Here is a 22,386-nt window from a genome sequence, read left to right as displayed (position 1 = left end):
CAGCACGGTCCCCGGGATTAAAAAGGTCCGCCTGCTGCTCTCACTGTTGCTCCTCTCAGCTCCTCTATAATCTCATGTCGTGTATTGGGACTTTAATGTGTGTTCATTTCGTTGGATATCTACCTCAGTCTTGGTTTACCACATGTCTACATGATTAGTTATGTTGGAGAGAAAGAAAACCACAACACAAACTGTTGCCTTTTACTGAAAGAAGCAATTGAAACCTCGTGTGTGTAGAAATCAATCCGATTAATTGTCTTTGGCTAGTATTCAAGGATTTAATTAGCTAGGTGACTTATTCAAAACAGACTGGGTAGTTACAATTGAGAGACTTGCTTGCTAGAAGATGCAAAAATGTTCCACGCAGTGTAAATAACTTTGTTCTTGTGTAAATCATTTTGAGGCACAACTACAAATGCCTGAAATGAGATAGATAGACCCTTTAACACATGGTTATCTGTTTTCACTATATGAGTCACTTGAGCATTCATTCTGGTTTTGGGTCCTTGGACTGAGTTAGATGTATTTATTAACTACCAATATTTTTATTGTCATTTTAATGTTTGAAGTACGTTTGGTTCAACCCACCTAAAAAGTCATGATTTGTAGCATGCCAGAAACCGCACTGCACTTTGCAGCCTTCATAAACAAAAGTTCAGAGTCTTTCAACCTTTAAATTAATGTGCTCAAGCGAGTCTTTTTAATTTTTACAATCCTTGGTGTCTGAGGTTTTTATGAGAGTTGACTCAGGTTCTAATGTTTAATGTCTGCTGTGTTTGTCTAGTTTGTGGTGTATTGACAGTGACGTGTAAGAACTCTTTTTGTCTGGGTTTCATTTTGAAATCTTATGATCCTTTACTTCTCCAATCAACCATCATTAATGCTTGCATAACAATGAAATAAAATAGTTTTCAATGCAGAGAAGAATAATACATATCACAGCATGCAGCTGGGTTATGTGTAATTTTATCATTGTGGAGTTTCTAATTGAAAGTATTTAAACTACTTCATTTGTGAGGAAGAGTTGGACAATATTATTTTGTATGCTTGTAATGTGGCTGATATGACTAATTATGGGTTTTGCTACTATAAAACCTTATGGCTTCTGGTTGTATATTATATATATTTATATACAGTGGGGCATTAACCATTTATGGTTCCCTACAATATGTGACATTGACCAATTTAAAAAGATGAAAGCGGCTAATTGATCTAGAACTTTTTTTATTACTGACGAGACAAACTCTCTGCAAAATCGAATTTGCTTGATTGATTTAAAGATTCATTTTTGGTCAATTCCTTAAACATAGATATAGGTACCACAACAGGGCACGATTTCAGGCCTCACTAGCGTCAATTCCCTTTTTAAATGCTCCTGTTTAACATCGTACCGTATTAATGGCTGTGAATCGTCATATGCAGTACTAAGAAAGTGGTTTTTTTTTTCACACCTCAAATCAAGTCATACTCCAAACACTTGTCAATATACCAAATAGCTGTTACAAATGCATGATCCTGCACATTAAATTCTAATCTTGCAAGTGATGAGGGAAAATGAATCGCATAGCGTACGCCAGGATTGGTCGCTGTAGACTCAACTGTTGGAGCCTAATTATTCGATGATATGGGACTTTAAAGCATCTTGGAATCTACCTCGTCTTGGGTCCACGCAAGATTACCGTTGGGTAGAAAGAACCACAAACAAACGGGTGCCACTAAAGAAGCCAATGAACACACGGGGGGACTAAAGTGGACTTAGTAGTGGGACCAAGTACAGAGGTTAATTTACACTTTATCGCAGTGCCCTTTATTACATGTTAGAGGTACCCTGCTTAACGTGCCAGTAAATGTACCAGGCCTCTGGTTTCTAGGATCATTTGGATGACACAGAAGAGGTTGAGAAGATCACTTTATACACAATAGAACTTTTTTTTAAAATGAAGTTGAGTTTGGAGGAGGTAAAGAATAGTATTTTCAACAAATATATAGTCAGATATTAGAAAACATGTCTTGAGTGTTTGATTGCAAACCTAACAGATGATTGTAAGGGAAGCATAATGGTTGCCATGTATCAGTGGATTCTGAGTGTACTTTAAAGCAAGGGCTGCTAACGGGCCGCTCTTTAGATGACAATTGATCTAGAAAACACCAGGGCAAGAGGAGTTCAGTTAAGTAAGATTTTCAAGTCTGGTGGCTATGCACAGACTCAACCAAGTATATTTGGCGGAAGTGAAAATCGTGTTGTCCCAGCGCCCCAAACAACTCAAATTGCATGGTGCAAAATACAGAAATTAAACCTAGTGAAAAAAGAGAAAAGTATTTACAATTAACAACAATAAAGATTTGAGGATTTTTTGAAATATTAATTTCGAATACATTGAAAATTAAATACTTTAAAATCTGAATGGGGAGTTCCTGGATTTTTTTTGTATTCAGTCTATATTGAGGTAATATGATAAAATTACGGGTCTATCTTTTATAATAAACAATTGATGCAATGTGTATAAATACTTTTTTTCATTATATGTATATATATATATGTGTGTACTATAAACAGATGTGAGTAGACAGTCACAGAGCTCAGGAGTTCAGCAGTCTTATAGCCTGTGGTATAAAACTGTCCCTGAGTCTGGTGGTCTTGGTCCGGATGCTGCGGTACCGTCTGCCAGACGGCAGCATACAGAACAGATTGTTGCTGGGGTGATGGGGGTCCTTTAATATCCTACCGGCCTTCTTCCTACACCGCTGGGTGTAGAGGTCCTCCATGGATGGCAGCTCCGTCCTGGTGATGTGCTGAGCAGTTTTCACCACCCTCTGTAGAGTCTTACGGTTGAGGGCGGTGCAACTGCCATACCAGGCGGTGATGCAGCCAGTCAGGATACTCTCGATGGTGCACCTGTACAAGTTGCAGAGTATCCTGGAGTCCATGTTGAACTTCCGCAGCCTGCGGAGGAAGAAGAGCCGCTGTTGAACTGTCTTGGATATGACCCTGGTGTGATGTGTCCATGTCAGGTCCTCACTGATGTTTACCCCGAGGAACCTGAAGCTGCTGACTCTCTCCACAGGAGTCCCGTCGATGGTGATGGGTGTGTGTGCCTCTCTCTGCCTCTTCCTGTAGTCCACAATCAGCTCCTTTGTTTTGCTGACGTTGAGATGGAGGTTGTTGTCCTGGCACCAAGATGTCAGGGCTCTGACCTCCTCTCTGTACGCCGTCTTGTCGCCGTCTGTGATCAGGCCGATGACGGTCGTGTCGTCAGCAAACTTGATGATGGTGTTGGAGCTGTGTGTGGCCACGCAGTCGTGCGTGAACAGGGAGTAGAGGAGAGGGCTGAGCACACAACCCTGAGGGGCTCCGGTGTTGAGGGTCAAGGTGGAGGATGTGATGTTCCCCATCCGCACTGCCTGGGATCTGCCCGTTAGGAAGCTCAGGATCCAGTCACAGAGGGCGCTGTTGAGCCCGAGGTCCCTGAGCTTAATGATGAGCTTGGAGGGCACAATGGTGTTGAATGCTGAACTGTAGTCAATGAACAGCATTCTCACATAAGTGTTCCTCTGGTCCAGGTGGGAGAGGGCAGTGTGGAGGGTGAGGGAGATGGCATCATCCGTGGACCTGTTTGCTCTGTAGGCAAACTGCAGGGGGTCCAGTGAGTCAGGGAGGGAGGAGGTGATAAAAGTTTTGACTAACCGCTCAAAGCACTTCATGATGATGGAGGTGAGTGCAACTGGGCGGTAGTCATTGAGGCAGATGGGTTTGTCTTTTTGGGGACAGGGACAATGATGGACTCTTTAAAACATGTGGGGACTACAGACTGGAGCAGTGACCTATTGAAAATGTCTGTGAACACATCTGCCAGCTGAACTGCACACACCTTGAGGTGATAAGGTGGGCGGGTGTTACTTTGGTTGGTTATTGGCTAATGGTTGCACAACCCAAAAAAACAAGGGGCCAAAATCTGATGAGCTCATTTTCAGACAGGTTCTTATATACTGTAACCGGACAAAGAGAGAGAAACTTTTTTCTTGAAACGTTCTGAATCCCTTAACACAGAAGAGACACACGTGTTTGTATAAAAGAGATGACAAAAGTGGACTTTGAATAATAGGTGGTGTTTAAGTTCCTAATGTTACAATGAGGAAAAACTTACGACCAAAGTTTCTTTGTCTAAGCATTAACTGTGATTTTGGGCATATCCACCATACAGATTTGAAATTAAGATACAAGGATATGATTGACAGGTTTTTTGATAATATAAGTAAATATATATGAACATCGTTTTGACAAAAGAATCTCAGCTTGATGTCCATAGCTGTTCTGATCTTTTTTCATCACATCAAATGAGCAGATGAGGTTTCCTCCTTTGTCATGGAAATGTCGATTAACCCATTAACATTTCTAGAAATGGGCAAACTTCATACGATGATGTAGATGTGATCTAAAACTGCAGTGTTTTTATTTTAAGTTTTGGAAAAAACAACAGAGAACATGCATTTCCTTGGATTCATCACAAAATGATAGCAGTATACAGAATAAATTAAACACTTCATGTGTTGTCTTCTTTATTTGTAAAATTAATGAGGTTCTGCCTCATCCCTAAAATATATTTCCATATATGCACGACTGTACACATCAAGTTGTTTTGCAGGAAATATAACGAACCACAATTCAAACATTTTTTTTACAGATTTACAACATTTTCAACAAAGTGAAGTCAGTGTGACTTGATGACATTTTTATCCTTTCTCCTTTTTATTTGAACAGTGGGGCTGAAGACAGTCAGACAGGTAGAAATTATATTTCAAAAGGGGTATCTTTGGTACATTAGCATATACAGCACAAAATGTTGAAGAGGCACTTCAACCAAACAACATCCTGATTTGCTGTGGGTGGTTGTTTGAAATGTTGTGTAATGGGTGGAGGGGCTTTATTTAAGAGAACTGTAAAAAAAAAAAATACAAAGAGGCACAAGGAGAGCCGGATAAATAAACAGTTCTAGTCATTTCATATCTTCTCAGAAATGTGAGAACACTTTCAGCACAAGCTGTTATTGCAGCACTTAAAAAAACAATTATTGAAAGGTTTTTTATGAAGAGGCTGGCTCATTGTCATGGAGATGCCACAATACATGCTCACAGACTAGAGGTTAAGTGATGGAAGGCACCTCACAAACCGCAGGCCCTGGGAAGAACGTGTGAAAAATGTTGTGTGCTCAGGAGAGCTGATCCATCAGTCTTTCTGTCTCTGCCAGAGTGGCTCTTTAGTTTCCTGCGGGGCCCTTCGTATCCACAAGCTGGGCTCCTGGCTGGAGGTTGCAGGCTGATGGGTCGCAGTATCCGTTAGGACCAGCTGAACCGGGAGGACCAGGAACGCCGGGCTGTCCGTGAATACCAGGAGGTCCTCGCTGCCCGTCCCGACCGTCCTGACCGTAGCCGGGTTTGCCGGGCTCACCTGTGGACACAAAATGTATTTGAAGGTTAGGTTCGCACAGTCAAAGGCCCCCATATTCTATGTTAGCACAAAAGGGATTTTTTAGAAATAATCATTTTGGAAAAGCTCATGTATATGTCCACTGTGCAGCAGGTTAAAATGAATGCCCTTTTTTATTTAAATTATTGCAATGTTATTTATATGTATTTATTGTTTATATATATATATTCAATTATACAATAAACTTCAATACAATTGTCATTTAAGTGCCCTGTGGGCTTCTATAATATACATTCTAAGAATTGTTGGTTATATTAACCATTTTTGTTATTGATACCACGTTCAAGAGATCCCAACTTTGATACTCGATAAGGTGGACAAAATGGTTTTACATCCATTTCACATTGTCGTACATAGCTTGAACATTTGAAAGGCCAAATTGTACTCACCAGGGAGTCCGGGAGGTCCTGGCTGACCTTTAGGTCCTCGAGCAGTGGGCCCTCTGGAGCCTCTGTCTCCCAATTCACCTGTAACACACATTATGTAATAAAGAGGTCTGTATACAAACATGTCATAATATTATGTGATGTATAATTCTCTGGCTTCATCCTAAACTGTAACACCTGCCAATTCATTCATTACCTTTGGGTCCTTTAACTCCAAGCATTCCTTGTGGCCCTTTGAGTCCTGGAAGGCCTCTTGTTCCGCCCTGCCCCGGGAAGCCGTTGTCTCCTTGAGACCCAGGGGGCCCTGGAGGACCAGGTTTTCCAGGTAGACCAACAACGCCCGACTCTGGCCTTCTTAAGCTAGCGGCTAACTGTGCCAGCTGTTCTGTAGGAGCACAACAGAAAGGACATGATGAACCTGAGGAACTTTAATAAATTGAAAGTAATTTGTAACAGATGCATAACTGGCACCAAGACAGTAACTGTTTCTAAACAGCTGTAGCTGACTGCTATCGAGAGACTTTTTAATACACAACACATTTTTATAAATCATAAGGCAGCATAAGAAGGCTCATCTTTGAAAGCCCCAGAGCTACCCTGGTAAAAGGTGGTCAAACAGCTCTTGTACTTGAAGCTGAGTGAAGCAGAGCAAGGTTGAAACCGTGGTCCCGATATCCCTCGAGCTTCTGCTGTTTTTCAACTTTGTCAATAGAACCTCGGTAAATCGAGCAGAAAGGATGTAATACTCTTTATTTGGCTCCTGCAGCATGTCATTCTGCACTCCAGATTCCAGTTTTCCGGCTCCTGATGGAAATTCATGCAGCCGCTGCTTGACTGCTCTTTTTTATTTATTTCATAAAGATATACCCTTTCCAGGCAGACTCTTTACATGGAGCGGTGGAGAGCAGGTCTGCTGGAGGTGAAATTCATTTTTCAGCACTTCGGGGTATAAAAAAATCATGAGTGTAGGAGATGAGTTGTGGAGACGCAGGGGCATTAGAATGAAGAGAACAGAGGTTGTGACTTCAGAGAAACATTTCTTAAAGCTCCGAGAGGAGGATCTTTTATCCATCAAATAAACAAAGACTGAAGCTCATTTCATGTTTTAGTTATTGTCCCTTTTTTGAACTCAAGACTAATCAGCAGCTGCCCAGATCAATGACACCACAGAGGGGCGGCTCTTTGTGTGGTTGTGTAATGAGGCATTCTGGGAAAGATTAAAGTCATGAAATGAGGCACAAGGGACTGATGAATGGGTTCAAAGGCCTATCAGTTCTTACCTTGCATGACGCGCATGCAAACTTGTTTGATGTGCTGATCGCTTGGCTCTTTACCCTGAAAGGAAAAGAATGATTTAATAGATTTCATAACTTAAACATTTATAGCAAGAATACATGCTCCTGTTTTTCCTTGGAGAACATTTTACCATTCTTTGGCTTATAAAGCCTGTTTAATCAAGTATTTTAAAGAATCCTGCGTGGGTAGTTTACATATTCCCTGCTGCTGCTCAATATTGAGCTGTAGTGTTTAAATGTTTTTTTGCAAGTTGAAATTAGAAGAACGACATCACAGCATAAAGATAAAATATGCAGGTAGAAGTCCTCAGCCCAGAGGGACTTATTAATGGCTTCCACCTTTTCTTTGCTTTGCTTTTTTATGTTCAGAATGAATACATACTCCCAAAATCTAGTACCTCGTAAAAACTTTGGGGAATTAGATGACAGTGTGGGTGCTGGGGGTACCTGTAAATTAGACTGACAGTAAAACTTCTGAAAATGTCTGAAGCTCTTGGAGATTCAAAGACTGTTTCCATGAGAGGATTAAAATAATTTTATAGGTCACTTTTTGGGAGCTTGGTTCTGTCACACTGCTTCAAAGTGTCCTTCCAAAATTTTTTTCTAACAATGTTTTTCTTTGAATTACCGCAGGACCCTGGGACCCCCTAACTCCAGGTGGGCCTCTGTTCCCCTGCATGCCCCGTGGTCCAGGTGTGCCAGGTGGCCCTTCGATGCCTGGCTGTCCTCGGCTTCCCTCTGGTCCTCTTTTGCCAGCATCGCCTATGTTACCGGTCTGAACAGAGATGAAAAATTAGACCAGGAAAATGTTTCAAATCTTCGGCACTTCCTCAATCATCTGGAAAAAAAACTTGTAGATATTATCATTTTGAACTCACCTCTCCTTTAGCTCCACCTTCTCCAGCCTCACCCTTTAACACCATGGACAAAACACAATTGTACTCTGGTGAGCTTCTCTTCTGAATAGAACTGTTGAGTAAGTTGAATTAATAATGTTGGTGTCACAACTTACGAGCTCCCCTTTGTCTCCAGGGTTTCCCTCATCACCTTGACCTCCCTATGAAAACACAGTCTGTCAATGATTTATTCAAACACAGCATTACCATTAAGATGTATTAATATTTAGTATGACGATATCATACCTGCTCTCCTTTGGGTCCTGGCTCTCCACGGTCTCCCTGTTACAACCAAAACAAACGTGTTAACTAGCTAAATGATCATCAGAGTGCGATATATATTCTTCTTTTACACACTAGAGGGAGCTGATCAGCTGTTTTTTTGCTGAGCATTAACCTCCCTGTTACTGTTTCAGACAATTGTCCTCCAAAGGTCAGAGTCGTTTTCTTACCCTGTCTCCCTTCACACCGGGCAGTCCATGAGGACCAGGAAGACCAAGGAGGCCGGGGTCACCTTTGGATCCCTATAACAAAAAAAAACATAAACAATCAAAGATAGAATAGTGCTGATATCTACAAACCAGAGTTATATAACATATGTTATCAGTGGCATTCAAGAGACAAAATATTGCCTCTGTTTGTAGCTGTTTCAAGCATAACACCGGTTCACTGGCAGAAATGACTTAATTATAAATAGTAATTGTAAAATATCTCATTGCTACTAATTCTGTTATCTGTCACTGTGTGTCAGTCACTGTTTGATCACTGAGAGACTGTCAGAGGAATGCCAGGAGAACAGAGGGCTCATTCAGCCCGCTGCTTACTGCTCTCCCCTTACTGTGAAAATAGACCTCATGTGAGATCCAGCCTCGGCCTATTCTCTGAGACATTCCAGTGAAACAACAGCCAGGATTGAGGCTTTCCTCCTTTTCTGCTTCTTTCATTCATAGAATCAAATGTGCATGTTCAATGGCTGCTGGGGTGTTCATGTGGGCATTTTCTTTTCAAAAATAGGGGCATGAAAACAAGAGTTTTAATCAAATTCAATCAGGATCAAATTCAACTTTGTTCTCTTGTGTTTATAACTTACCCTGGCACCTGGCTTGCCTGCTGAACCTACAGGCCCTTGCACACCTACAGCTCCCTGAGGGAAAGAGGAGGAAATTATGAGGAAATAATAGTTGAAATTAATATATGAACAAAATAAAGACAAAAGAAATTCAGGGTTACTATTGTCAATTATAACTGGAACTATAATCAAAACCGGCGGAGAAAACTATTGTCGTAAACCGAAACTAAATATAAAAACATGTCCAAGAAAAAAGACGTAAAGCTATATCAATATTGGAAGCTTGCATTTCCATCAATTCTTGTGAAATTAAACTTTATTTATATTATAATTTGATAAAATTGCAATGAAGTTATAAGGTCAAAACTTTGAAAACTTAAAAATGAACTTAAAAAACTTAAAAATGAAAGCATAAGATTGTATCAATCCAAGCACCAAAATACTCACAGGTTCTCCAATAGGCCCAATAGGTCCCAGCCCCCCCTGTTCTCCACGCTCACCCTGAGGTGTGACAGGAAAATGACTCAGTGACATGACAGAGGACAAAAATCACAACAGGGTTTCAACATTTGATGCCCATAATCAGGGTGCGATTTGACAAAAAAACAGAGGGGGGGATGTTTTTATTTATTTATTCATAGACAAGAACATTGGACTTTTAACTTGCATAACTAGGGAGAAAAAAACGCAAAAAGTAGACAGGCCTTTTTTTCGGGTCCGTGGATTAGTCCCCATCACAACATGGCAAAACTTTTAATAACCCATACATGGATTTCTATTCAACGTCACAAAAACATGCGTACGCACTAACAGGCAGAAAGCACCATAGAACAGCATCAATGCTCTCCATGAAAAGACCCTCCAATTAACTTAAATCAAACACTCAAAATAATTCACTAAATAGCACAACGTGCTGTCAACACTCAGGGACAGGTCTGGAAAACTAGACAAAGTAAACAGTCGGCTCTGGTGACAAATTTGTGGTGGCTTTTTCGTTTTTCCTATCGGGGCATTGTCTGCAGCATTTCGGCCCTCTTCTATCCACAATTCTGCAAATGGGTCCTGTAAAGTAAGATGATATGCTGCTCTGAACGCGTTTCATGTTTGGTTCAGCGCTGTTTTTCCTGCGAAGTTCCCGCACAAAAATGTTACAATGTTTTTGTGTTCGATGACGTTCAGAAATATGCACCGTCTGCCAGAAGGCTGCTGAATAGCCTACTCTGATGTAAAGACACTGAAGATCGTTAGATTTCAAGAGTTTAAGTAGGCTAGCAGTTAAGTTGCATTCATCGCTATCAAGGGGGGGAAATCCTTGTCCCCACCGGAGATAAAAATAATTTAGCAGAGGTAGGGATAGGAAAACCAGAGGGGGGGAAATCCTCACCATCCCCCCCTACAAATCGCACCCTGCCCATAATACTCACTGCTTTGCCAGCAGGTCCCATTGTTCCCGGGATGCCTGCCTGACCAACGTCTCCCTGTAAAGAAACAACCAACGTTGCTTTTAAATTTTCATAATTTCATAAAAATCGAAAAGAATACAAGAACAAATAGTAATGTTTTATAAATGATAATGCAAACAACCTTAGAGCCAGTCAAGCCTTTTGGTCCAGTTGAACCAGGCAAACCCTAAAAAACAGAGAACAGTCTTGATGAGACGAAACAGAAACAATAAAAACAATTGACAACAAGTAAGGATGAATATTTCTAACAGGAAGAAACACTGGAGCAGAAGAACACATTTGGTTTGGTTTGAGCTTTTGACCCAGATAAGCTTAGGTAATCTGGATATACAAATTGGCTGATGACTTTTATGCCTATGAAATCTTTCTTAATTCTGCAAAAGGCAAGCTGTTCAACTGATTCTCATTAGGACCTTTTGTTAGACTAATCACAGATTAGTGGGCTGAAGAAACTTTGCTTTCACTTTTCTCCAGCAGGAAGCCAGAGAATACTGTCTCACAGCTCAGCCTGCTGTGTGTTAAATATCACACAGGGTGGGGATTAATACTTTGCATGAAATGTCTAACCACAGAACCTTTCATATCCATTACACAATATGATGGTAATAAAGGGTAACACTTCCTTTGATGTCCATGTCTTTAATAAATAGACATGGGGATAAAGTAGTATTGTGTATAGTATAATGTGATTTTATATGTTGTATTTTACAATAAAAAGTAAGTAATAGGACTTATACAATGACCAGTTGAGTAACCTCTAACCAGATTATAATGCATTACAAAAGGATTATAATATCTTACATACTATGGGAACACGATTTTATTGAGAGACCAGCTATTTTGTAGTAGTAATGTAGTATAAGTGGACATTATATGTATTTATATAATCTATTATAATGAATTATGATTATTGTTGTAAAGAATTATGTATAGTATAAGTACACAGTGATATCAAATTCATAACAGACATGGGTGTCATATAAAGTGTTACCAAACATTATCACCGTAGCTTTTCACTGCAGTACAGATGTGGGCATGAGTTTTGTACAGCAGCATGCCTCAGCTATGGTGCTTTAAACGGCTCCTGGTGAGTTTACTCAGGTGCATCTAATCAGAGTCACTCAGTGTGGGGTCAAAGGTCATACTCACAGGAAGCCCCTGAAGTCCAACCTCTCCAGGAACGCCTGACTTCCCAATGACTCCCTGCAGAGACAAACAGAAAGAATGAAGCTCATACATCTCCTCAGCTTAATAGAAATACAGCTATTTTTAAAACGGTTACATAATATCTGGTTTTATAAATAATTGAGGCTTTACCTTTGCTCCGGGCATCCCAGGAATACCCTCGCGGCCATCCACACCGGGCAAACCCTAGTGATAAAAATAACAATGTTAAATATGTTGGAGAGAATGTAGCCAGCATATTAACCTGATCGATCGCACACTTACACCGTCTCCCTTTGGACCGGGAACACCTGTGATTCCTCTCGGCCCTAGAACACCCTGAAAAACAAAGTAAGAGTTCATTTTGTTAAAACTGTACAAACAAATGGCAATGAATCAGCGTTCATGGTCAACATCCGAAAATATATATGTTTTAATGCGTCTACTTACAGTTTCACCTTTAGGCCCAAGCTCGCCCATCACACCTCTCTGGCCTCGATCCCCCTGAAATAAAGCATTTTATCATATCACATCATATGTGCCACATTTGCTGCAAAACTGTAAAGTATTTGCATTGTGGGACAAACTTACAGTTGCCCCTGCAACACCCTGGGGACCTGGATCTCCACCAAGACCTCGAGCTCCCTGAAAGAGAACAATATTTACATTTAAAACATCTTTAAAGAATAAAGAGTGTAAAGGCAACAATTCATGAATTTCAGTGTTAAAGAGCTTAAATATCATAGAAAACACCTACCAACTCTCCCTTGTGGCCCATCATTCCCATGGCTCCACGAATTCCCTGAGGACCCTGAAATAACAAACACAACCAACAGGTGACTCAGTGAGCCGGAACAAAGACACAGGAAAATATAAACTATAACTTTAAATGTTTTGACTATAATTTTGTATATTCATTTAATTGAATTATTGTGGTATCTTACCGTTGGTCCTTGGGATCCGAGCTCCCCTGAACCACCCTGGTCTCCCTCCTCACCCTGTGTCAACGAAAGAGAAAGATTATTAGCAAAACAGCACCGTAAAGTCCATCAGATGAAACAGTAAACAGCATATTGAAATGGAGGCTGCTCCTATCGACTTTGTGTTAATAAGAAAAAGAGGCAGCCTTTCTGAAATGTGTTTAAAGGTTACTTTTTAATGGACTATGAGGGGGGGGCAAAAGCAAACAGATTAGCTCCAAATTACTGTTCTCCTGCTTTGCAAATATAAATAGTTTATATGCCAACTGGTAGAGTGTGGTAAACGTTATATAAGTATAGACATGAAAACAATGCATAACTGAAAATAAATATTAAACAACAAACAGAAATGAACACAATGAAACGGGTCAGCATCTGTTTACATCAAGGAAAGCAAACATATTCCTTTTTCGGTTCGGTTGTCTGATACTGAACACAATCTCAATACAGTTCAATCATTAAAAGTAAATGTCTTCAAGTTTTTCTTATTTTTATTGTTACAGATTTGTAATTCTATTGTTATAGGTTATATAGAATGAATTCATTGTTTCAGTTTATTTCTAATACAAAATGAAGTACCGCATGTTTCATCTGCCTTCTTTCAGACACTTACTTTTCTTATATTTTAATATTCTCACTAAATATATTAACATTACACACTTCCATCCCTAGCACACCATCTGGTACTCCGTTGTTAGCTGCAAACATCTTAATGTTTGGGGATTTGTGAGTGAGAAACAGGCAGAAGGCATGAAGATCTCAGTGTGGGAGAAGGCGGCACAGACTGACAGTAAATCATAAGCTGCATGGGGTGATAAAGGGAGATAGACCCAGGCTCATTTCCATTTATATAGTGCATAGACACATTACAGGGAGAGGCTAGTTTGTGCTTGAACATCATTTCAGATAAATCATCCTCCATGCATTACAAGGAGTCAGACGCATTACACACAAGCATGTATCACTTCCTCATGAAATAGAGAGGCACAAAATAAAACTTGTCTCCAAAGCGGAAATCCCCTTTTCACGTTCAAGTTGTGCATCATTTTGTTTTGAAGTGGAATGTTATGGTATGTGTGACAGTTGTGAAGGGGAAATCCTATGTTTATGTAACTATTTAAGCAGTTTTATGTGAGGATAAAGTCACTTTGTTGATGTTGGTAATGTTTAAAACATGTTATACGACTTTAAATAAACAAGGATTTCTACCTAGATGAATCTTATCTTACCTTGTGCCCTTGTTTCCCAGGTTCTCCTGCTTCACCTTTTACACCTTTATGGCCCTTGAAACATACAGATCATCAAATCAGCGCGATTGGAAAAACACAATATTGGGACGGAAATCTCATGTGACAAAAAACATTCACTCTGCTACTCACCTTCATGCCAGGGAGGCCTGGATGTCCAGAGGTCCCAGGCGGACAAGAGTTTGGACACTAAACAACGACATATGTCAGAAAATAATGCTGACAATCTATACATTTTTTTAAAATAATGTCTTTCATATTCTTCAGAAAAAAGCTTTACCAGGTCAGAACTGCCTTGCATTCCAGCTGCACCCTGAAATTGAGGAAAAAATGCAAGTTTAGAATGTATTTTATCAACACCATGAAGGAGCTTGTGAATCACCAGATGAAGGACAGCAGTGTGCAGTAGTGGGATGCTCTTAGGCCGAATTCATTACATTTCAGCTTCTTCCCTTGTGAAATATAAAGTGAAATGTAATCATATCCAGATCTATGTCACTTACTCTGGGCCCTGTTGTTCCACGAGGTCCCTGTGGCCCTCTCACACCTATGGACCCCTGGGAAAAGACAAAAAGAAAATGTGTCCAAGACTATTCAGGGAGAATACAAGCACTGGGCACTCAATTTAGGGGATTTAGCACTGACTCTGCATTTAATGTGAATTATTCACAACAGATGGTATCATTTAAGGATTGGCAAAAGTAACAATAATCCTTAAAACAATAATGTATGTATGCATGTCTGTGTTGATTTGTGATTATATGTGGATGCATAAATATATTTACTCCATTCAATATGTTTCACTTCTGCTTGGATCGACTTTCGTTTCTTTCTGTTATCGGGGCCAACACAACTGATTTGTGTTGGCTGACCTCAGTGCTCATGCTATTATTATTGATGACTCTAGCCTCGAGTTCTAATTCAAATAGTTATAGTCCATTGCTCTGTCAATACTCACAAGTGGTCCAACCCTTCCCACTTCACCCAAAAGTCCTCCAGGCCCAGGTGGTCCCTGTGCAAGGTCACATTCGAGGAATTTAGCATTGACAATTTCCTATACCTCAGAAAATCAACATAAACTGTGGAGTTAATTGTGTAGCAAAATAAATGACTTACGGGTGGTCCATCTGGCCCAACACCCTGAAGAGAGACACACAGTTTGAATAAGGGGGATATATATATATATACTGTCATTTGATGTACAAGAGGGAAGAAAAGCTAACAATATAATAAAGACATCTTATGCTTGGACTGATAGGTGTAGAGAGGATATGCTACTCACAGTGGCTCCACGAGGTCCAGATTTTCCAGGCTCACCCTTAAGATCAAAAATAAATACATAAGATACATACATGGGTGTTGAAATAAAAATACTGAAACATTGTGTTCAGGTAAAATTGAGCTGTGTGAGTCTGCAGATGGTCAGAGTTAACATTCCGGATGCTCATCACATGACTGCGCCGGGCACACTTGACCCAGCAATGTTTTGCTTTAATGAGGAGCGATGTTGGGGCTTTCGTTCCCCACGGAGATTACACAGAAAACTTGCAGGATTAAGTCTCATTTGTCATGAGGAATTGGTTTATGCACTGCGGCTCCCGCTGCCATGCCAAAAGACCGGACAGCAGCTTGGCACCATTTCACTGACAGTCTCTGAAGTAGTAAGGCAAAGGCTCATTAGTCACTCACTTTCTGTCCGAGGGGACCATCGGGCCCTGCGTCTCCAATAGGGCCGGTCAAACCCTGAGGAGAGACAGCATGCTTAACGAATACATCATAACAAATAGTAAAGCACATATTTTCACATTATATTTAAAAATGTTGCATAAGGCAACCTTTTTCCCCCACATCTTTAAATAGTTGCATCGCATCTCCACACATTACATCATCATAACATAATGATACTCCAGTGGGAGGAGTCTAAACTGGACTATACCCCCCTCCCCTTAAGTGTTTCTATATAAACACTACACTGCAGCTCCACGTTTACGAATCAAAGCTCTGTTGTGGAGCACATCATGACGTACACCAGAGTGTGTGCAACTTCACAGACACACAGAAAGTCAGCAGCAGGGCAGAGGGCAAAACACTCAGACTGCAAACCAAGCACAGAGAGCAACATTCCTCTGGCTCATTTCAAACAAGCCCACTGAAAGAAATCATTCCACACTGTTTTGAGGATTCTCGACAGGAGATACCAGCAGCGGCTAGCCTACAAAGCTGCTATTGTACTCAGAACCCTAGTGCATGTACCCAGGTTGGCAATGAATCATAATACACAACAGAAATATATTCATTGCAAATGTTGAAACTCATACTGTATCTAAGCCTTTAAGTTGAAATAAATCCACCTACAGTCAATCTTTGTCAGTCTATCATCAGCACCAGTGTTATGTTTGGATGTTTTCCTAACCCTCCTTTAAACTCTAGGGAGCAAAGTTAATTACACTCTGGACCTGGTTTACCCTGCTACAAAGGAAATTTGGATTTTTTCATCCTGTGTAATAAATTCCTCACATTTTTGCACAACTTTTGCTAAATGTGACATTTCACTGACCATTTTAAACACTAATATGCCAAAAAAAAAGCCAAAATATGAAGAGGATATAACAATGAGATGAATCCTCACTTTGTAGTCCCATCCACTTTGCAGCCTTATGGGCATGTTGACCTCATTGTGTCAAATAGGGCAGATGTATATAATATGTATTTTTGTATAAAAAAAAGTGTATAATACTCACATCATTTCCAGGAAGTCCAGGTAATCCTGTAGAGCCGGGTTTGCCTGCATCTCCATCAGGTCCCTGAAAACAAAGGTTCCACATACACACACGTTAGTGAAAAGCACTACAATGAAAAGCAATACTGCTTTTTAACTGCATTTATTAAATGTTATAACTTACAGGAGGTCCTTCCGCGCCATCTTCTCCCCTGGCCCCCTAAAACAAAAGGGAATCAAAACGTTAAGGTCAGCAAATAGTAAACTTTATGTTTATTATTTTGCAAATGATAGGAAGAATGTAGCAGATCTGAGAACACTTACAGAAATGCCATCAATTCCTGGTACACCTGCAGGCCCAGCAGGTCCTTGGCTCCTCTGAACAAAATAATAAAAATATAATATAAGGACAAAATATAAGTTTTAAAGAACGAGAACGATTGCATGTTGCCATTTGACTGACATACTGCTACACAGACAATGAAAGAATTAGAACAGGTGCATCGCCTTTTTTTTGCTACTAGAAGGCAAGACTATTAGATACATTACAAAAAGCTTACAACCTATATCCTGTATTTCTCATGCACAAATCATCAGTTTTATGTAGCATTTTGCAAAAAAAAAAGCTATAGAATGAGACTCCAGACAATAGTCGCACCCCTGACTTTTTTCCGTGCTAGATGCAAAATGTATACATGTATAAATGTGTTAGATAAAACTATCTTAGCATGTCGCCAGTGTTGCAGGTAGAACATATCTTGTCATTTGGCATTAGGAGACACTTACCTGCACCTCTGTCACATCCGTCTATAGAGACAACAGAAAGAGAAAGAGGGAGAGAAGGAACATAATAAGTCTTACTTGAGCGGAGCAGATAAGAACAAGCTGTAGAACCAGAACCAAAAGTGGCCCTCTAACGCTCGGTGCCTGAGCCATGATCTCCCGGTGGACAGGAAAGGTAAAAGTTGTAGTCCTTTCTCTGGGAATTGTTGGGTTGAAGGAGCCCCGACAAAACAACCCAACTGAATTCGCTTCAGTTATCTAGACCGTCCGAGGTCCCATAGCCATCAGAGGCTCATGTATATTCATGCAGATTGGTTACAGGAAGGGATTGGAGGTAGGGGAGGAGCCACGGCGCAGACACCACCAATAGGCAGGGTCAGCGGGTTATTTAACCTCTGCTAAGGATTGTATTTAAACTTAATTTATCACTGTTATGATACATATTGTGTATTTAGACAAGTGGAGTGACATTTAAGACACAAAGAGACAGCATGAATAAAACACATGGTTTTACGCACACAAGTTGGAGCTGCTCGATTTTAAATTCCCCTGCATTAACACAAATTAAAACGAATCAAGCCTAAACGATTCTAGAAGTTCGTAACTGGTAGTTTGAAACATATAACTATGGATTTAGATTGTGATTGTTTACTTTATTTTTAAATCTTCTTACCGATGTCCTGGCTGGGAGGTCATGACAAGGCTCGGCCTGGGCTCGCTTCAAGTCGCAGTGAATTAACATGGACTGGAGTTCAAACTGTATAAACATAAAAGAAAAATAATAAATTAGCACTATAACATCATTACATTGTAGTTCTGCCTCCTTATCCCGAAAGAGGTTAAATCAACACATATCGTCCCAAAAGCAAGAGGCTGCTTTCATTAACAACTACCCTACTCTGGATGTTCTGCAGCATACAGTGAAATTCAGAAAGCAGGGTGTGCACAATACTGTTAAAGAGCTCATTATGGAAACATTAGCACGGGACTTAAACGCTCGGAGTAATATGAGTTACTGGTAAAGGTGAATGTTTTTGCATTAGGATATGCTTTCATGCGTAATTGGAAAATGTGCACCTGCGCTACACGGTGTGGGATTACAGGATTGTTTAGTCTGTGCATAGCTAGTATTCTTTGCCACAAGCTGCAACAAGTTCCGAATATTTGTCAGTGAAGCCCGAATGGAGACACAGTAGACTTTAACTACTGACCATTGTCAGAGACAAACCAAACAGCAGGGTGTGAAAACACAAGGATTCCTAAAGGTTTGCAGGTCAACCTAAAATGTACTAAATGATGACGTTGGCTTCTCAGTAGAGAACATTTGCTCCAAATACTAAAAGAATAAGTCATCACACATCAGTCAGAAAATATGTCACTTTGGTGAAAGTTCAACAATTCATCATATATTATGAACTCATTCTATATTTTCATTTAGCCTCAACCTTAAGAAAAACAAATATACAAGCATCACAAAAATATAGTCAATGCATTATCAATTTTCACAAACTGAATATGATCATTTTTATGTTATAAAATTATATATGCCTTGCTGTTTAACGTGGACTCTTGGAGGATTAACCAATGAGCTAAAATACATCCAATGAAATATTGAAATCAAATAATCTAGTTTGCAATTTTGGAATAGTGCTTGAGAAACAAGATTAATTTCCGTCAGTGCCAAATCTTCCTCATCTTAATGAGGAGATGTGGCTATAAAAGTCGGTACAGTATATACTTGTGAAAGAGTCAAAACATTATACAAAAATAATAATATAAAAGGTCAAATGATTCTGAGCAAAAGTAATACGAATCTATGGGCTAAATGCATCGCTTATTCACGTTCACAATAATTGACTACATGTTTAAAATTAAAATACATTTAATTAAAATATACTATGAGATAGGATGAGTGTATGTGATCAAAATAACACACACTAGGGCTTTAACAGCCAAATAAGTACCCCCTGCTGGCAACTACCCCTCTATTGCCTGAGTGATCCATGTTGTAATGAAAAGCGCTGGGCCGCAAATAACGTCTTGTTCAGGGCCGTCAAACTCCTAGGGCCAACCCTGGGGGAGAATTCTTAAATGTTATTAACGCATATGTCTTCCTTCAGAAGCTCAATCTGTAGGCTACTCAGTGCTATAATAGACGTACCGGTACTGCCAGCACTGGGTTGTCCTTGAGCTTTCCTATCAACGTGAAGCCATCCAGGCTGACTTTGTGTCGGGGTGGTATATTCTGTGAACCGATCTTTGCACAGTCCACGAACAGTGTTACAGAGAGCCTGTTCACGTGCAGCACCACTTTGTGCCACTGATCGTTGAAAAGAAAAGGCAGGGGGCCGAACACAATAATCTGCCTCCCGGTGTCCAGCGCAGTGAAGGTGAACTCCAGAGACTGAGACTGCCCGTTGAGTCTGACGGCAAGCTGCTCCATGCCATTCACATCCTGCATTTGCCAGATATTCCAGTTTGTATTGATGGTGCTGCCACTCATGCGCAGCACGGCCACAAATGCAAACTCCTCAGGTAGTCCCGAGGGATAAGCTGATCTGAAATACAAAGGAAAACCTTTTTTTTTTTTTTAAAGTAGTGGTGTCAGTACTGCAGATTTGTTGTGTTTCATCTATTGTCCTTTTTATAATGGTCAAATCATATAAAGCCATCATATAAAATGTTCGGTTTTTTAAGAAGTATTACTTATAGTGCAGATAAGATCAAGCTCTCATGTTCAGGACCATGGACAGGGTGAATGACGTTATACCAGCTCACCCACTAGGTGGCAGTATTCACTCACTCAACTCCATTTTAACGCCATGCAGCTTACCTTGAGTTGATCCTGAAGTTGAATGTTGGGCCTATATGATAAGCAACATGCTGAGGAGATGTTCCAGTAACCTTTTTAACAGTGCCCCTTCTTGCCAGCTCAGCAATTTGGAACTGGGACATAATATAAAAGCCTAAGGGAACAACGACAGAAAGTAGTTACTTTATAAATCATCTGGGAGGTCATGTAAGACCTCGGGTAGACCCTACTACAGGGTTAAGGACAAAAAGACATTATTATTTTTTATGATGAGGTTGACGTTATTCCTGTAATGATAATTCATGGACAATGGTTACTGACCAAGTGTCTTCTATTTAGTTTTTATTATCATGTTTTGCTTTTACCGGTATTAAAAGTGATCATATAACTAGTTTCACAAACAGAGCATCTCCATGAAATGTGTACTGTTTTGCAGTTGTATTTATATAGGAATAAAAGTCTGTACAGTAGCTCTTTTTCTCATGTGGGCAGGGAAAATGTCAAGCAAACAAGAAAGCAAACTGTGCTTAGTTTTGGTGAATCCACCTGGGAAGTGATCCTCCCCAACGCTGATCTGAGGGCATATGGACTGCTGCTCCCTATGAATACCAACTTGAGATGAAAATCTCACAGCTGAAAGAAAGAAACAAAAAGCAGCATGTTAGTAGTTGGAGAGAGAGAGAGAGAGAGAGAGAGAGAGAGAGAGAGAGAGAGAGAGAGAGAGAGAGCGAGAGAAAAAGAAAGAGAGAGTGACAGAGAGAGAGAGAGAGTGTGTGTGTGTGTGTGTGTGGGTGTGTTTGTGTGTGTGTGTGTGTGTGTGTGTGTGTGTGTGTGTGTGTGTGTGTGTGTGTGTGTGTGTGTGTGTGTGTGTGTGTGTGTGTGTGTGTGTGTGTGTGTGTGTGTGTGTATTGTGGGGAGGGAATAAAAGCTTAGTGTTTGGAAAGCTGCACCGCTGCCTTGAATAAATATTAGGCTCTCTCTGCCTGTTTGTGGTTTCCTCTTTAACACTTAGACTCTAAATTTGCTTGTGCATCTGGAGAGAAAGTTAAAGGTCTTTATCAAGGTTGAATAATTACTTCACAAAATGTGCACTTGCATTACCAAAATTGTATTAAACATCTAACACTGTTTACATGACATGAGTACTGATACTGTTTTATTATACTTTGATGCTTTGGATTATTCACTTATATCATAGCACACTTGAAACTATACACAGCTACACAGCTTGACTCCCTAACCCTGCAATGCTAATGCTGCTACAACGAGACACACAGTATGCATGCCATAAAATATAGATAAGAGCAGCAGTGTTTATCTAGGAAAGACAATAAAGTGGAAAAGAAAAAAATGATTAATTGAATCCTTTAACAAACGGTTGGTTTAATGATTATGAATTAGCAGAGATTTTAAGCTATAAAACAGGTCTGCAACATGAAGCAGAGGTCCAAATTTCATATGTATTAAAGAAAAACTGCAGAAGTATGTTAAGGGTGAACAGATACTAATAATTAGTATGCAAGTGAACCCTTACTTTTGCAACTATCCACTGCATTGGTTATTTTGCAATCTTAAATACATGAAATATTCACATTATTTGAGTACTTACTCTGAGAATGAAGTCCTGTGCAAAGGTATTGTGGAAACACATAGCAGCAGCAAAATGAGTACAGAAGGATATTTCTGTAATACAATCAGAAGAAAAAACTAGACATTATGGCTTTCATTGTAGAATTAAAGACAGTATTGGCAAATTACTCAGAAGGTCATTATTAAGTGAACTGTTTACCTTTTGACTCCATCCATTTCATAGCTTTGTCTGACAATAATGATACAAGGTGAACACCTGCTGCTGGATGTTTCTTCAGATTGGCTTCCAGGAGAGAACCAGATCCTGAGTAGTTGCCCCGTCAGCAGGAGTGAAAACCGTCAGGTCACAGTGAGGGGTCCTAACGTCTTGACTGTTGTCATTTATTTGGGGGAGTGTGTCAACAGTCTCCACAGTGTCAACTTTACATTCCAACAAAGTTCTCCTGCAACCACCTTCCATTTCATGTTTCTTCAAGGATACAGTCACATAATTGTAA

General features: G+C 40.1%; 2 protein-coding genes across 2 annotated transcripts; both read right to left on the bottom strand.

The window, feature by feature from the left end:
- Nucleotides 1-4,590: 4,590 nt before the first annotated feature.
- On the bottom strand, nt 4,591-17,775 carry col9a1b (collagen, type IX, alpha 1b). Its single transcript, XM_063874236.1, has 32 exons — nt 17,566-17,775; nt 17,029-17,082; nt 16,889-16,924; nt 16,727-16,789; nt 15,675-15,728; nt 15,268-15,303; nt 15,102-15,125; nt 14,944-14,997; nt 14,489-14,542; nt 14,266-14,298; nt 14,118-14,174; nt 13,968-14,021; nt 12,703-12,756; nt 12,516-12,569; nt 12,350-12,403; nt 12,209-12,262; nt 12,044-12,097; nt 11,912-11,965; nt 11,744-11,797; nt 10,716-10,760; nt 10,556-10,609; nt 9,579-9,632; nt 9,153-9,206; nt 8,515-8,586; nt 8,309-8,344; nt 8,179-8,223; nt 8,045-8,077; nt 7,795-7,941; nt 7,152-7,206; nt 6,068-6,256; nt 5,875-5,952; nt 4,591-5,446 (listed from the first exon to the last, which is right to left on the bottom strand). Exons 1-32 carry the CDS (start codon nt 17,638-17,640, stop codon nt 5,256-5,258), a joined length of 2,025 nt encoding a protein of 674 aa, XP_063730306.1. The 5' UTR covers nt 17,641-17,775; the 3' UTR covers nt 4,591-5,255.
- Nucleotides 17,776-17,997: 222 nt separating this feature from the next.
- Nucleotides 17,998-22,188, bottom strand: LOC134859175 (collagen alpha-1(IX) chain-like). Its single transcript, XM_063875518.1, has 7 exons — nt 22,089-22,188; nt 21,909-21,982; nt 20,846-20,932; nt 20,321-20,453; nt 19,649-20,045; nt 18,161-18,244; nt 17,998-18,036 (listed from the first exon to the last, which is right to left on the bottom strand). The coding sequence occupies exons 1-7, from the start codon at nt 22,103-22,105 to the stop codon at nt 17,998-18,000; spliced, it is 831 nt and encodes a 276-aa protein (XP_063731588.1). The 5' UTR covers nt 22,106-22,188.
- Between the last annotated feature and the right edge of the window lie 198 nt (nt 22,189-22,386).

Source organism: Eleginops maclovinus, chromosome 22 (assembly GCF_036324505.1).
Source record: "Eleginops maclovinus isolate JMC-PN-2008 ecotype Puerto Natales chromosome 22, JC_Emac_rtc_rv5, whole genome shotgun sequence".
Classification (NCBI taxonomy): Eukaryota; Metazoa; Chordata; class Actinopteri; order Perciformes; family Eleginopidae; genus Eleginops; species Eleginops maclovinus.
Note: the sequence above shows the minus strand (reverse complement) of the source record. Positions and strands in the feature narration are given on the sequence as shown.

What these genes read in the sequence shown, in the direction of transcription:
- col9a1b (XM_063874236.1), bottom strand. Translation starts at nt 17,640, where the DNA reads ATGGCTCAGGCACCGAGCGTTAGAGGGCCACTTTTGGTTCTGGTTCTA. An exon ending in AAGGCTTGACTGGCTCTAAG is followed by an intron (nt 10,610 to 10,715) that starts GTTGTTTGCATT and finishes GTTTCTTTACAG; the next exon opens with GGAGACGTTGGTCAGGCAGG. An exon ending in AGGACCTCCCGGACTCCCTG is followed by an intron (nt 5,447 to 5,874) that starts GTGAGTACAATT and finishes TTGTGTCCACAG; the next exon opens with GTGAGCCCGGCAAACCCGGC.
- LOC134859175 (XM_063875518.1), bottom strand. An exon ending in CACAGGACTTCATTCTCAGA is followed by an intron (nt 20,933 to 21,908) that starts GTAAGTACTCAA and finishes TCTTTCTTTCAG; the next exon opens with CTGTGAGATTTTCATCTCAA. An exon ending in TGGGGAGGATCACTTCCCAG is followed by an intron (nt 20,454 to 20,845) that starts GTGGATTCACCA and finishes TTGTTCCCTTAG; the next exon opens with GCTTTTATATTATGTCCCAG.